Here is a 14,821-nt window from a genome sequence, read left to right as displayed (position 1 = left end):
TTACTTACAATTGGGAGAAAATGCAACACCCTAATATGGCGAATAAGCCCCGCCTTCTAAGTGAAAGAGCCAATCGTTGATTCGTAAAGTCATTGTGTCACTTCAGCTGCCATTAGAAGCTCCAGTTGCTATAGAATCACGTTCATGACTGCGCATGCGCATTAGCTAGTCTAGCATGAAAAACAAGGTTTTTTAAATGCTATTTGAACATAAGAAACAATCTTTATGAGACTGTTGTTGTCAGATTTCATTGGTGTTTTCAAATTTGAATTTTAATCGTAAGTTTAGTGAACAGTTTTGGAGAATTTGATGTGTCCCTATTCAAAAAGATAGGAGCTGCACTTGGATGCCTGAGAGGCGTTTCAAAGATGGCCGCCTGAGTGAAATGACTTGTCTTAAATGGACTTTGGTATCGTGTTGTTAGCTTAGTAGCACGCTAACATCAAACTGTATAGTCAATCTGAGTCTAATTTGTTCTGATACGCAGAACTTCCTCTGAATAACTCCTCATTTAACCAATTGTGTGTTGTTTGTTTGTGTCCACAGACAGGTGTGTTTGTTCCTGAAGCGAGGAGCCTCTCAGATGGAGGTCGATGAAGACGGGCAGGACCCTCTCAATATCGCTGTTCAGGCAGCCAATGCAGACATCGTCACACTGTGAGTCGAGTACTTCACTTCCATTGTAGATTGTCCCAGAGAGCCTCTGCACACGAAACCCATGTTTTTGTTCTCTCTCTCTCTCTCTCTCTCTCCCTCTCTCTCTCGGTTAGATTGCGGTTAGCTCGGATGAATGAAGAGATGCGGGAAGCAGACGGCCCCTTCGGACAGCCAGGTCAATACCCCAGCAGCAGTCCCACAGAGCAGCAGTATAGAAAGTGTATTCAGGAGTTTATCTGCCTCACGATTGACGAATGCTAGGGGGCGCTCTTGAGCGCTGACAGACTGTGAGGAGGACTACATACTAAGTTTGTAGCTCATAACAGGAATAGCTTTAGCAAGGATCGAGTGATATCCTCAACTTCCTCCTCACCTGACCAAGTAGTTTACACGTTGTGTTCGTATGTATGTGGTTAACACAAAATATTGAAATGGAACGGCTATTTACAGCATGTGACAGCTAGAGCTGTCATTCAAACGTGACGTTAATCGCGATGTAATAATAAATTGATGGATTAACGGCCTTGTCTCACTGAATTAGAATTCATTAGTAATTCAAAACAGCATTTCCAAGTGTTTTTGAGTCAATACGTGCAAAATATGACTGTGCGCACTTTTCCTACCGACAGTATTTGTTTTGTTTTGTTTTTTTTACAACTGAGTTCTTTTCTTTTTATATGTTATTTTGCGTCATGTTAATGTTGTTTGTTGTGCTTTTTATTTATGTTCCGTCCTGAGGATTAGTGCAATGATAACTAGAGTGCGGAAAATATGTATCCATGTACATTTTTCTCGTTTGGTAAAGAAACAGAGGTGTTCACGTTTGACTAACTAGACTTTTGTTGTCTTTTGCATTTCAAAAACACATCAGACCCCCTCATATGCTAACAAAACGGGTGTTTTGACCCCTTTAAAGTTTTAAAAAGATGTCAGCTATTCGAAATTATTTATAAAACGTACCGCAGCCGTCTGTTTTATATATTTGTACTTGTATTGCCAAACTCCCAAATGACTGTCATGTGATTTTTAATGAGAAATGCTTGTCTAGAGCAAAGCAGTCAGTATTTGCATGCGTTTACTCGCTCGCATACCAAGGTAAAAGTGCCTGTCTGCATTAGCAAGCATGGTTCCTTATTTTAGCCACCTGATTCTGTCATTATGTAAAAATGCATGACTGCAGATGACATCTGCTCTGTGTTGTCCATTTTTTGCCCACGTTTGGTTCAGATGATCCCAGTTCTAAAAATACGCCATCAGAATCTTATCTCCCTTTCTAATGCCTGATTAAAAAAACGTAGCTAATTAAAACAGCTTATCTTAAGCAGTTAGCACAATGCTAAACTTGTAGGCTAAGCTGTTAGCTTGCTAACTAAAGGCTAACAGAAATGGACCATTTTTAGCTTTGACATTTTTAATAATTAAATACACTGTGAGTGATTTGATATAATTTCCTAAAATAGGCAATTATTGGTAAAAATAAATGGGATTAAAGTACCCATAAAAAAATTCTGTCTTGATTTAGGGTGTAAGTGGGATAGGATTCTGCGTGATACTGGCATTCGTGGCTGGATTTTTGCAGGTAAAGGTAAAGTGTGTAAAAGAAATATCTGTTTCAAACTGAACATTCTCTCAGTCTGCCATTGGTCAACAAACAAATAGTCTCGTCCCCCAAATCATGCCATTGGCTGTTCCACTGTTGCTATGTCAGACGGGTCGGATTCTCAAACAAACAGAGTTTTGATAGTTCCACAAAGCATTTAAGCCTACAAATGGTTTACTTATAGTTTCTGACATAGATTGTAACATTGAAAAATTACACACTTCACTTTTAAACAGGTAGGCTAAAAGAAAATGCAAAAGCATATTAATTGGGGAGAAAAAAAAAAAAAAAAAGCATCTCAATGGACATAGCTTGAAGAAAGGAAAATGTAATTTTGTTTTACAGAAACAATCTGTGAACTGAAATTTAGTTTTTAATATCTGGAAATAGAGAGTGTATAGAATAGATATTCGCCAACAAGGGACCAGTTCAGTTGTGTCTGGGTGTGTTTTAAACAAAGTTTACCTGAAAAAGGCTTCTTAACTACTGTGCTGTGAATATGCTTTGACCTTTGAACTCTTTTCGACTGCTTGCTCTCTCTCTTGGTTGAGCTGTGGATCTTGCGTTCGGACCTTTAACTCGTTTTCTCTTGCAACATTCGGTACAATCTGTTTTCACACTGTTAGATGACGTTCTGTGTTTGGAGACATTCTTGTATTGTTTGTACAATTGTTTGTTATTGTTTGTATGACAGAAATCTATAAAAAGAAGCTTGTCTTTTAAAAACACTGACAAACAATAAAACAGGCAAAGTCTTGAGCTCATATTTCTGCTCTGCTCTTTCTTTCTTACGACACATTCTGCATCAGTCTGCGATTTCTCACGAACAGCTGTGTTTGTTTAAGGAATTACGAAGGCTTTTGCAGACAGTGAGGTGTAGGGGTGGGGATTTTTTCCTCCATAATGCAATTTCCGCATGCTTTCTGTGTTTTTGTTGTCATTTATATTGTAACATTGTCTTACCTCTTTTAGAACCCAGTATACCTGTGAGTCCGCTGAGGGTAACGCGCAAGAGTTCACGAGTGAGTGATGTTACAGACTGTTCACTACTGGGTTTGGGTCTTTCACGTAGTATGGTGATCACTTTATGGGTCTCTTAGCTCATTTAAAAGGGTTCTGTGCTTACACTTGTGTGCTAATATGCAACTTATTCAGGAACATCATAAATATATCTTTGAAAATGCTGCTCATCAATATGGTCTCTGAGCTCTCTTCCTGAAAAAACATCTGTTTTTCTCATTTTCTCTTCACTCAAATCACACTTGTGCTTCACAAATGGGGTAGTTGACAAATTTCCTATCGTTTTTTTCTTCAACACTAAGATTTTAGTTTCAAATTTAAATTGTGTATGTATTTACACTGATGAGCCAAAACATTATGACCAGTCACAGGTGAAATGAATATTGTTGATCATCTGCTAACAAGGTCACATATTAAAGGGTTAGTTCACCCAAAAATGAAATTTCTGTCATTAATTACTCACCCTAATGTCGTTCCAAACCCATAAAACCTTCGTTCATCTTCAGAACGCAAATTAAGATATTTTTGATGAAATCCAAGAGGTTTTTTTTATCCCCAGAAGAAAGCAAAGAAATTACCACATTCAAGGTCCAGAAATGTAGTAAAAACATCATTAAAATAATCAATGTGACTCCGCTGGTTCAACCTTAAAAGGTTAGTTCACCCAAAAATGAAAATAATGTAATTTATTACTCACCCTCATGCCGTTCCACACCCGTAAGACCTTCGTTAATCTTCAGAACACAAAGTAAGATATCTTTGTTGAAATCCGATGGCTCAGTGAGGCCTCCATAGCCAGCAATGACATTTCCTCTCTCAAGATCCATTAATGTACTAAAAACATATTTAAATCAGTTCATGTGAGTTCAGTGGTTCAATATTAATATTATAAAGCAACGAGAATATTTTTGGTGCGCCAAAAAAAACAAAATAACGACTTATTTAGTGATGGCCGATTTCAAAATACTGCTTCAGGAATCTTCGGAGCGTTATGAATCAGCATATCGAATAATGATTCGGATCGCATGTCAAACCGCCAAACTGCTGAAATCACGTGACTTTGGCGCGCCGAACTGCTGATTCGACACGCTGATTCATAACGCTCCGAAGCTTATGCTCTGGACAATGTTCTGCTGGGAAACCCTGGTTCTGGCCATTCATGTGGGCTTAAATTTGACACGTGCCACCTACTTAAACATTGTTGCAGACCAGGTCCACCCTTTCGTGACAATGGTGTTCCCTGGTGGAAGTGGCTCTTTCAGCAGGATAATGCACCTGTCACACTGCACACAGAATGACACAGGAATGGCTTAAGGGACATGATGAAGAATTCAAGGTGTTCCCCTGGCCTCCAAATTCCCCAGATCTCAATCCAGTTGAGCATCTGTGGGATGTTTTGGAGAAACAAGTTTGATCCACCTCACAACCTACAGGACTTGAAGGATCTGCTGCTAACATCTTGGTACCAGAAACAACAGCACACCTTCAGGGGTCTTGTAGAGTCCATGCCTCGCGGGTCAGGGCTGTTTTGGCAGCACGCGGAGAACTGACAGCATATTAGGCAGGTGGTCATAATGTTTTGTCTCATCGGTGTATCTTGAAAATGCTGCTCATCAGTATGGTCACTGAACTCTCTTCTTGAAAAAACATCTCTTTTTCTCACATTTTCTCTTCACACAAATCACACTTGTGCTTCCAAAAAATCACATGGTAGTTTAAAAGGTTCCTATCATATTTTTTTTTTATTCAACACTTAAGATTTTAGTATGTATATACAATTATATGTATGTATATACAGTACCTATCAAATGTTTGGGGTCTGTAAGATTTTTTAATGTTCAGAAATACAGTAATATTGTGAAACTTAACTGTTTTTGTTTGGTTGGTTATATTTTAAAATATAATTTATTCCTGTGAATTTTCAGCATCAGTCACATGATCCTTCAGAAATCATTCTAACAGGCTTTAAGGCTTCTTTAAGGCTTCTTTTATTAATATACAGTTCAAAAGAGCATTTATTTGGAATAGGAACCTTTTGTAACACTATAAATGCCTTTACTGTCATTTTTATCAATGTAATGCATTAATGCGGAATAAAATTATTTGACCCCAGACCTTTAAATGGTAGTGTATGTATATATTACATATTGCATTAATTAATAATATTACATTTATTATTATTGTGCAAGCTAAATGGTATATTTTAGATTCTGTTTACTGGTTTACCGGTTACTATTTCTTTTAATTCTGTCACTGCTCGACATTTCATGTCAGCTAACCATTTATTGATTCTTTATTTATTAAGGGGAAGTTTAGATATAATGATATAATATATATATGATAAAGGTCACTCCCTCTCAGTACAGTGTGATTGGAGAATGCTAACTCATTTCCTTTTGCAGACGTCACCACGTGCACTGTCATCTTTCGGGAGTTTCCGCACATGGCTTTACACACCTCCAAAACACTAAGCAGCTGACACTGAGGCCCTCGGAGACATGAATGCCTATGATGAAGGGTGTCTTCAAGATTTTACTCATCCTAGAATAATATATGAAAATGTTGAAATAAGAGCTTATGTGTGGGTGATCGGTTTTAATAACATGGATTGATTTTGTTTTTAGATTTGGTCCTCTTCTAAGGCCCTGTATGGGATTTTAAGCTTTTATAGTTCTATTTTGTGTCATTTTAAAAGTTCACATCCCTTGTGTGGTCTGAGCGGGAGATTTATTCATAGTTTCTTATATTTGTGTTATCTGTGGTTAATTATTTAAATAAAATTTCTAATTCACATGTAACTATTCTGTAATAAATCAATAAAGACAGTGACGTAGTGATCACATGCTACAGAAGAATGTATTAAATAGTATAATAATTTAACATTTATTATGTTCCTTGTTTTCTGAAATTGCTCTAGGTGTAACTTAGATTCTTATTTAAAGGCATGATATGTAAAATTTCTGGATTAAAATATCCAAAAACCACTAGAACAGTGTTATAAATTTTGTTGACTTGTGTACTCCCAAATGTTTCCAAGAATGTTTAAATTCAGAGAAATAAGCAATTTTTTTTTTTTTTTTTTTTTTTTTAAAGAAATAAGCTATTTTAACCAGGACATGGTCCGTGTCCGAGCGTCGCCTATCAATGACATCATACCCAAGTAACCCTCAATTTCTGGTTTTATTTTGTAGAAACCATGGAAACACCAAAGACACTTTAATATATTCTGTGTTTTATTAGACAGGTGAGCAACTGTTTGGATACATTCATTGACAGAAAACTAATCATGTTATATAGCTCAACACAGTAAGTCTTATTGTTTAAATCTCGTTCTCTTGATTTACTGCAAGTACCATGTTTTACCATGCCTAATATCGATCTAGCTTACTGCAGTGTGCAACAACTGCAGTAACGCAGAGCAGCACTATAACAACTTTCAACACACAAATATATCTAATATGATAAACAGCGCTGCGTTACCTCACATACGCTTGACCGGAAGAAGCGGAGGCAATGACTGCGGCGTAATAAAAGGTCGCGCTCGTCTCTCATTATCAATCGCTCCAGCGGCCTCGTTCAGCTCACAGCACTTGCCCTGCTCTGCTTCATACTTCAGTAACGTTAATAATCTCCCTCTTACTGTTTTTTACTTAGCTTATGTTTTAGCATAGCATACATCTACCCGATTAGCCTGCTAGCTTAGCTTATAATATATTGGGTATGTTTTTTGCTTCCAATATAGTTCCCAATTACATGTTTCAAATTAATTGTGTTTGTGTGTACTTAGCATGACAATCAATTTATTAAAATTATAATGGTAACATTATATACTATACCACATTGCTATTATTGTGTAAAATTAATATTAAATTACTTTTACAGAACATAGTATGTTGCAACAAGCTTTTTCCTTATAGGCATGTGTTTCCTTTTTTTTTTATTATGCAATACATAGACATTCATTTTATATTTCAAGCATGTTGTTTGTGCACTTAATGTAATAAACACCATACAATAGTGAAATAGGTTATAATTAATCAAGACATCATGATAACAACTTTTGATCAGGCATTTCCGCCTGGGTCCTAAAGGGGACTCGATTTCTCATGACACCAGCTGTAGACGTGAAGACAACACCTCTCATGATTCCGTGAAATCAAGGCGTCATCAAGCCACTTCTTTTGTTTTGAATAAGCGAGCTCTAGTGGCGAAAATTTACATAGTGTGCCTTTAAAGGGTTAGAATATACTTTGACGATGATTTTGATTTTAGAAATTTTACTTTCTGAAACATTTTTAGACTTCAACCATCAAACTTCCCTCTGATAAAAAAAGGAATGTTAGCCTAGTACCACCCATTATTAAATCAAAAGTGAAAGCAGACAGAAATGATGTTACCTTCATTTTCTCTTTCTCTGAAGTCAATACGTGAATGTGGCATTTTCAGTATTTAAGTCACAAGTTGACACATGAAAACTGACCGATTTACAGCGACTGGACACACACTTAATTTCATACTCTTCACGCTTTCGTCTGTTCTCAATTGACTGGAGAGGTGAGTATGTCATATATATATATATATATATATATATATATATATATATATATATATATATATACACAATTCTATCTACAAAGTTAAATGGAATGCAGAAACTTTGACACTCTCAAAACTGCTCAGAATGCAGAAAGAACCTTATAATTCCAAGGGGACGAATATAATACAGTGTACTGGGTTTTTTTTTTTTTTTCATGCCGATTTTAACATTAAGTAAAACGATTTCAGATGAGTGGAGGCGGTAACAGGAAACCCCCTTCAACAGCAACACAGCGCCTGAAGCAGGATTACCTCAGGATTAGGAAAGACCCTGTGCCTTACATCTGTGCTGAACCTCTGCCCTCCAATATACTGGAATGGTACGAATGTGTCAGATTTATACACTGAAAGTGAAACAATAATGTCATGTCACTGGTTTTGGCACTGATTTAAAAAAACAAGATATGAACGTAATACATCTATTTGCTGTACGGTCTTGAGCAAAAATATTGTGAAATGAACCTTTTTCCTGAAAGTTCATGTCTGGAAATGTTTGTTGATGGCCTCGCTCATGATGAAATGTTTCCCAGGCATTTTGTTGTTCGTGGACCGGAGAAATCCCCTTATGAGGGTAGGCGTGAATACTTTCACTTGAATGAAAACTTGATCTTAAAGGGTTTCTTTATATATTATACCCCTATTGTTTGTGCTTATTTCTTCTTTTTTTGTAATTAATGTTTTTGATGCTTATTTAAGGTGGCTACTATCATGGCAAATTGATATTTCCCCAAGAATTTCCTTTTAAACCACCTAGTATTTATATGATAACCCCTAATGGGAGATTCAAGTGCAACACACGGTGAGGTCAATAACAGCTTATCTTTATAAGCATACAGTTATACTGTCAAGTCACTGCGGCTCATTTCAAGTATCTGCTACCATGTCCCTGTAGGCTATGCCTGTCCATAAGTGACTTTCACCCTGACACCTGGAATCCTGCGTGGTCAGTCTCTACTATACTCACCGGACTGCTGAGCTTCATGATGGAAAATATTCCCACATTGGGAAGCATTGAGACATCTGAATTCACTGTATGTACACTGAAAGAACAAACAAGTTTTTTGCTGAAATTATAGGCTATATACTACGGAGCCCTTAAGGGGACATGGTGATAGGAGAAAATATGAGATGAGAGGAAAAAAGCATTTGCGTTCTCTCGACAAAACATTTCACTCCCTTAAAGCTGCAGTCCGTAACTTTTTTTTGGTTAAAAATGATCCAAAATCAATTTTTGAGCAAGTACATTACCTTAGCCCAATTCACAACAGTAAACTTGTAATAATGTTTTCTAATTCGAGTGGTACTGGTGGGTTTCCACTGGAAATTCGAGCATGTAGCTGTTCATCTTTGAGTCATTACGTCACGTCTGTTTACATAAAGAACGATAGCCAGCTAGTAGGCTATATCATGTGAGGATGCTGCAGACGGCGGATCATTTATAGCCTTTTCTCACAGCAGCTGCAATAATTAAACTTATTTTGATGGCGGATTGTGTGGTATGACAAATTAACGCCAATACGCACTAAATACACATAGTCACACAGTGCTGATGTTGTTAACATTACCAATTTGAGAACAAAGTATAACAATAATAATAATTTGCACGGTTTGACGTAATCTGACCTAAGCAATCATTAGATTTAATCACCATTGGTAGCGCAAGTAATTGTAATGCTTTTTTTTTTCTCATTTGGTCAGAATAAAAGTGGCAGACATGTTACTTACTTTTTCAGATGACATTTTCCAGTGAAAATTCTTGTTTTGGTTGTACTTCCAAGACATAATCTGTGATTCCGAAGTACAGTATCCACCAGTGCGGTGACTGACAGCCACACATCCGCAAATAACCGCAATTGTAGGTTTCGAACAGAGATGGCGATAAAGAGGAAAAACTTACGGACTTCAGCTTTAAAAAATGTTGCGTTCTCTCACAAAAGTATTGCATTCCCCCAGTGAATTTTGTTTTCGCTCACAAACTACTGTGTTCTGCTCTCGAAATAAATGTTTTCCTCCCAATTCATATTATTTTCATGGCAAAAGTTTTGCGAGCGGACACAAAGATTATCGGGGAACGCAAATGTTTTGAGAGATAATGCAGAAGCATTTAAATCTGATTTTGTCTCCTATCTAATTTTTTTTAATATCACCAAGCAAACATAAGTATTTTTATGAGGTGGCGATTTCGCGTAAACTTGAAAAAAAGTAAGCATGAAGATCCACCCCTAAACATAACCAGTGTTGGGGAAAGTTACTTTTAAAAGTAATGCATTACAATATTGCGTTACTCCCTAAAAAAGTAACTAATTGCATAACTTAGTTACTTTTTATGGAAAGTAATGTTACGTTACTTTTGCGTTACTTTTTTCCACCTGGGCTGGGCATGTTTGTTTGTTTTTTATTATAATAACAAAAAAATTATATTTTTTTTGGCAAATGTAAAGGCCCTTTCACACCAGAAGTGAAATAAGCCTCAGACTAAAGGAAATGCAAATTCACACCTGTACCGGTAATAAAGTGAGATTAAATGCATAAAGTATATGCGTTATTTATCATATTTTATTACTGCAGGTTTGCGTAATACTCTGAGTTTGCATTTCACTGTTTTTATTCATTTTGAGGAATACTGAAAACACCTTACTCATGATTTGAAAACAAAGTAACTTGTGTTACTTACTTTAAAAAGTTACTCAGATATTGTGCTGCAAATTTAAAAGTAATGCATTACTTTACTAGTTACTTGAAAAAAGTAATTTGATTATGTAACTTGCATTACTTGTAATGTGTTACCCCCAACACTGCACATAACCATCACTGGAGTGTAATTTGGTTAAGCTCCACCCCTCAGATCCACAGAGGTGGAGCTGGACTAGGTTGGCTCTGCAGTGAGCATCACTTGAAATAGTTTTGAATTGCCATGAGATTGTGTTGGTAATATTCATGCTCCGAGAGTATGGTAAAAAAATTTTTTTTACATAATTGGATATCATTCATTCTTTTATTAATTTTTATATTTGTCTGTCAGAAAAGACAGCTATCTGCGCAGAGCTTGGAATACAACCTGAAGGACAGAGTTTTCTGTGCGCTGTTTCCTGAGGTTGTGGAGGTAAACCTGACTCGGAAATAAGTTTGTGAATGAAATGCGCGTTACATACTAATGTTTTTTTTTTTTCTTCTTTATAGGAGATCAAGATGAAGCAAAGGACTCAGAGAGACTTAAATGTGCAACTCCAACCTCTATATATTTCAGATGTGACGTCTAATAGAGATGAAGACCTCTTTGGTGCTCCTCCACATAATGGTCATTTGGCCAATTGGGAGGCAGTGGCCCGACAACCACCTGCACCCCGCCAGCCAGATCGAAAGCTCGGGGGAGCACTTACAAACTTGTGTGTTATAGCTGGCTTTGTTGTCTGTATCTACACAGTCAGGTTTGTGCTACACAATATAGGCCAGGACTGAAAACAGACTATACAGACGTAATCTGAAAGCTCTTTCTTAGGAATTACTATTTCTTTAACCAAACTGAGCTAAAATGACTTGACACAGCCTTGTGGTAATGCACCGAAACAACGTGTTTTTTCTGAAGTTCATGGAATTAGGCTTTGGGTGAAAGCCACGTCGAAATGAAACTAACTTCTCTGAATGTGACAAAAGAGAATACCAGCTTTTATTATGTTCTTGACTGAACTGGCCACTACAGACCAGTTGGATGGAAGAATGAACTGTGTGTCAACAGCAATTCTGTTTAGCCCCTCAATATCTGTGATAGTTTTTCCTTATCCTTGTGCTGTTTTTCTTTCAGGCCAAATTCTTCTTTCAAAATATTTTCCCAACACTTATGGTTTGGTTAATGGGAAAGTAAATTTTTTTTTTTTTTTTTGCCTAATGTTTGAACACTTCTGTGCACTTCCGGTCTTTTGGACTTACAATGGCTGCCGCATGCGGTGTCCGTTAAGTCCACTAAAGCGTAGGGTGTCCTATTTGTCAATTTTAGGCTTCAGAAGGGTGCTCATAAGTGCCCCCTTTGCGGTCGATATGCACCCTCGATGCGCACTTTTGCTGAGCCCGCACTGGTGTGAACTCCGCAGCAGACTTCTTCCCGACAGTCAAAGTGGCGTCACGTCAGGAAAGTGCGGACTCGTAGGAAGACCGCAAGTGTTTACGGTACCATTTGGGACAGGACCAAACTATAGTAAAGCATGGCTATTTAGGCTGAATCCCAAATGGTACACTTCATAGCACTTTCGGTCTTGTGGCCTTACAATGGCTGCCGCGTGCTCGTGTCCGTTAAGTCCACGAGACCGTAGGATGTCCTATTTGTCAATTTTAGGCTTCAGAAGGGTGCTCACGAGCGCCCCCTTTGCGGCCGCTATGCGCCCTCAATGCACACTTTTGCTGAGCCTGCAAGTCCACAAGCTACACAGAGGACTTTACCCAGCAGTAAAAGCGGGCATTACGTCACGAAAGTGCAGACTCAGAGGAAGACCGTGAGGGTTTAGGCAAAGCCACTGGAAGACAAGCCTGCAACCTTTAGCCAAAAAAGCATAACGGCTAATGCTAACGTTCTGGCTGTGGCGGTACGCAGGTAAGGAGACCAGAGCAGAGATTGTATATTCACTGCCTTTACATGATTGGCTGAGGTGCCTCACGTGATCCAAGTTAGCCGTTACGCTTTCTCCAATAGTAAGAGACACAAACCCTCTCATCTCTCTATAATATATAATCTCTGGTTTAGGGTGCCATTTGGGATCCAAAAATTGATAAAGCACTGCAGACAATGTATTGCTCTATTCTTTATCATAACTCCAATTAATAACAACGACAAACATTTGACACATGTTTAGACAATTGTGAGCGAACACATATTGCTGTTAGCTGGTTAGCCAGAGACCTACAAGCTGCGCGGAGCGTACACAACACACACAACTAAATGCGTATTGTGACGGAGAACATAACAGCAACAATTATTAATCGTACTTACAGGTTGTGATTCGGAGGAGGAAGAAGCTGGTCCAAATAAACTGGGTACTGACCCATCCTTCAATAACAACTGGCTTATGAATCCCTTGTTGAACACATTTAGGTTGAAGAAGCAGTCGTCAGTAAAATGACGGGAACACACAGCACAAGGTTCGGGTTATACTGCTGTGGTATCGTTGTAAAGATGAATTTTAACCACTGATTCTTCAGGTATTGGCAGTGTTTGAGGGGTTTCAAGTTACACCTGGTGTCTGCGCATGCAATAAGTGGGCGAGCAATATGCTAATGTTTCGTCTTGACGTCACAACGAAACGGTTTGGGATTCATTTAATTGATTCAGAGTCGACTCTTACTTTTGAGAGACAACTTTATATACGGTGCACTTTCAGATTTAAAACTTTGCAGGATGTTTTCATTCACTTAGAGCTATGTTACACACTTACATGAAAGGTCATTTTGAAAAATCCTTAATAGGGGCACTTTAACCCAGCTGTTCATATTTCTGTTTAAGTATTTTGTGAAGCCCTACTTTCAGATGTATTCAAATATGTGATTGTTTTCTTATTCCTAATTTAAACTGTTGAATGACTATGAGATTTTGAATAATATTAATAAAATAATGTTATGAAAAGTAATAATAATGTTTAAAAAAAATCTTAGAATTGTCTGATTCTTGATTATTTCTCTTAAAGGGATCATTCACCCAAAAATGTTAATTCAGTCATCATTTAATCATCCTCATGCTGTACCAAACATGTATGACTTTCTTTATTCTGGGGAAATTTTAGAGAATATAAACAGTTTTGGTTTCCATTTACTTCCATTGTATGGACAAAAAATACACTGGAAGTCAATTAAAACCAAAACTGTTTGGTTGCCAATGTTCTTCAAAATGTTCTTTTATGTTCCACAGAAGAGAGAAAGTCATAGAGGTTTGGAACAACATGAAGGTGAGTAAATGAAAACCATTTTCTTTTTTGGGTGAACTATCCCTTTATGTCATCAAACCATTGTAAAGCTGGGTAACTGTATGGTCAGCCTTTCATGTTCTCTTGGTCAAGAGTGGTGTTTGTCGAGGTGTCCACGCATGGGGTCAATGCTTGCTTAGTGTTCTTATAGTCTGCACTGAAATGTTTTTTCCTTCTTTCATCAGGTCATCTAGCAAGTCTTTGGCAGTAAATCCAGGGTTTTTCCTCAGCATCTCTGATCAAACATCTTATTCCCCTTGATTTAATTGTACTTTTTTCTTCCATGCCCTGGAAGTTTTTCTATAGTATAGATTTTAAACTTACGATGATGTCCTCTGTGACTCTATAGGAACGTTTAGTGTCTTGAAAATGTTCTTGAAGCCATAGCCTTTTTGATGTAATATAAAAAACTTATTCTCTTAGCTTCTGTGTGAGCGCTCTTGTCTTGTATAAGCTAAATTTATCACAACTAAAGCTAATTAAGTGTCGTTATAAAGGCTTATAATACACAATTCTGTACCCTGCCATACTAGTAAGTGTTTTACAAGCAGCAGTGTTGAATAGGGGTTGAATAACTATGACTTAGCTGTTTTCTAAAATAAAAAATAACTCAAAAATGTTAGATAACAAATTGACATTAACACTTTTAATATGCTTAAAGCGTTATATATCCTATGTTTTTTTTAACAGCTCTGGATCTGGATTAGAAAAGCTTACATTTGTAAATTGTTACAGTTTCTGTGGGGTTGAATAATTTCGTCGCAAGTGTCTATTGCACAATTACATATCAAAATTATAGTACATTTCGTTGATGATACGTTATAAAAATTACATATAGTTTTCTAATACCTTCCATTTACAGTTGACGTAAATGATCCGTGTACGTCAATGACGTGTTTCCAGTAGAAACGGGAAACATGCTGAGCAGCGGCATGGTATTTTCCCATCATCAACAGTTGCACAATTGCTAATCTCAGTGAGTGTTACAAAACGTGTGAAG

The 14,821-nt window shown here is 37.3% G+C and overlaps 2 protein-coding genes across 2 annotated transcripts in view; both read left to right on the top strand.

Moving 5' to 3' along the window:
- acap3b (ArfGAP with coiled-coil, ankyrin repeat and PH domains 3b) overlaps positions 1–3,021 on the top strand; it is a 90,912-nt gene extending 87,891 nt beyond the window's left edge. Inside the window, exons 23-24 of the mRNA XM_051912489.1 lie at positions 547–657; positions 771–3,021. Coding sequence (XP_051768449.1) covers positions 547–657; positions 771–918 — 259 coding nt within the window. The 3' untranslated portion in view covers positions 919–3,021. The remainder of the gene's footprint in view (positions 1–546; positions 658–770) is intronic.
- A 2,741-nt stretch (positions 3,022–5,762) lies between these two features.
- Positions 5,763–13,798, top strand: LOC127522468 (ubiquitin-conjugating enzyme E2 J2-like). Its single transcript, XM_051912485.1, has 7 exons — positions 5,763–7,831; positions 8,063–8,193; positions 8,404–8,444; positions 8,570–8,672; positions 8,766–8,904; positions 10,896–10,976; positions 11,054–13,798. The coding sequence occupies exons 2-7, from the start codon at positions 8,063–8,065 to the stop codon at positions 11,330–11,332; spliced, it is 774 nt and encodes a 257-aa protein (XP_051768445.1). The 5' UTR covers positions 5,763–7,831; the 3' UTR covers positions 11,333–13,798.
- Positions 13,799–14,821: the final 1,023 nt, after the last annotated feature.

The sequence above is a fragment of the Ctenopharyngodon idella genome, chromosome 11 (genome assembly GCF_019924925.1).
Source record: "Ctenopharyngodon idella isolate HZGC_01 chromosome 11, HZGC01, whole genome shotgun sequence".
NCBI lineage: Eukaryota > Metazoa > Chordata > Actinopteri > Cypriniformes > Xenocyprididae > Ctenopharyngodon > Ctenopharyngodon idella.
Note: the sequence above shows the minus strand (reverse complement) of the source record. Positions and strands in the feature narration are given on the sequence as shown.

What these genes read in the sequence shown, in the direction of transcription:
- LOC127522468 (XM_051912485.1), top strand. Translation starts at nt 8,063, where the DNA reads ATGAGTGGAGGCGGTAACAGGAAACCCCCTTCAACAGCAACACAGCGC. An exon ending in CCCTCCAATATACTGGAATG is followed by an intron (nt 8,194 to 8,403) that starts GTACGAATGTGT and finishes AATGTTTCCCAG; the next exon opens with GCATTTTGTTGTTCGTGGAC. An exon ending in TTGAGACATCTGAATTCACT is followed by an intron (nt 8,905 to 10,895) that starts GTATGTACACTG and finishes TTTGTCTGTCAG; the next exon opens with AAAAGACAGCTATCTGCGCA.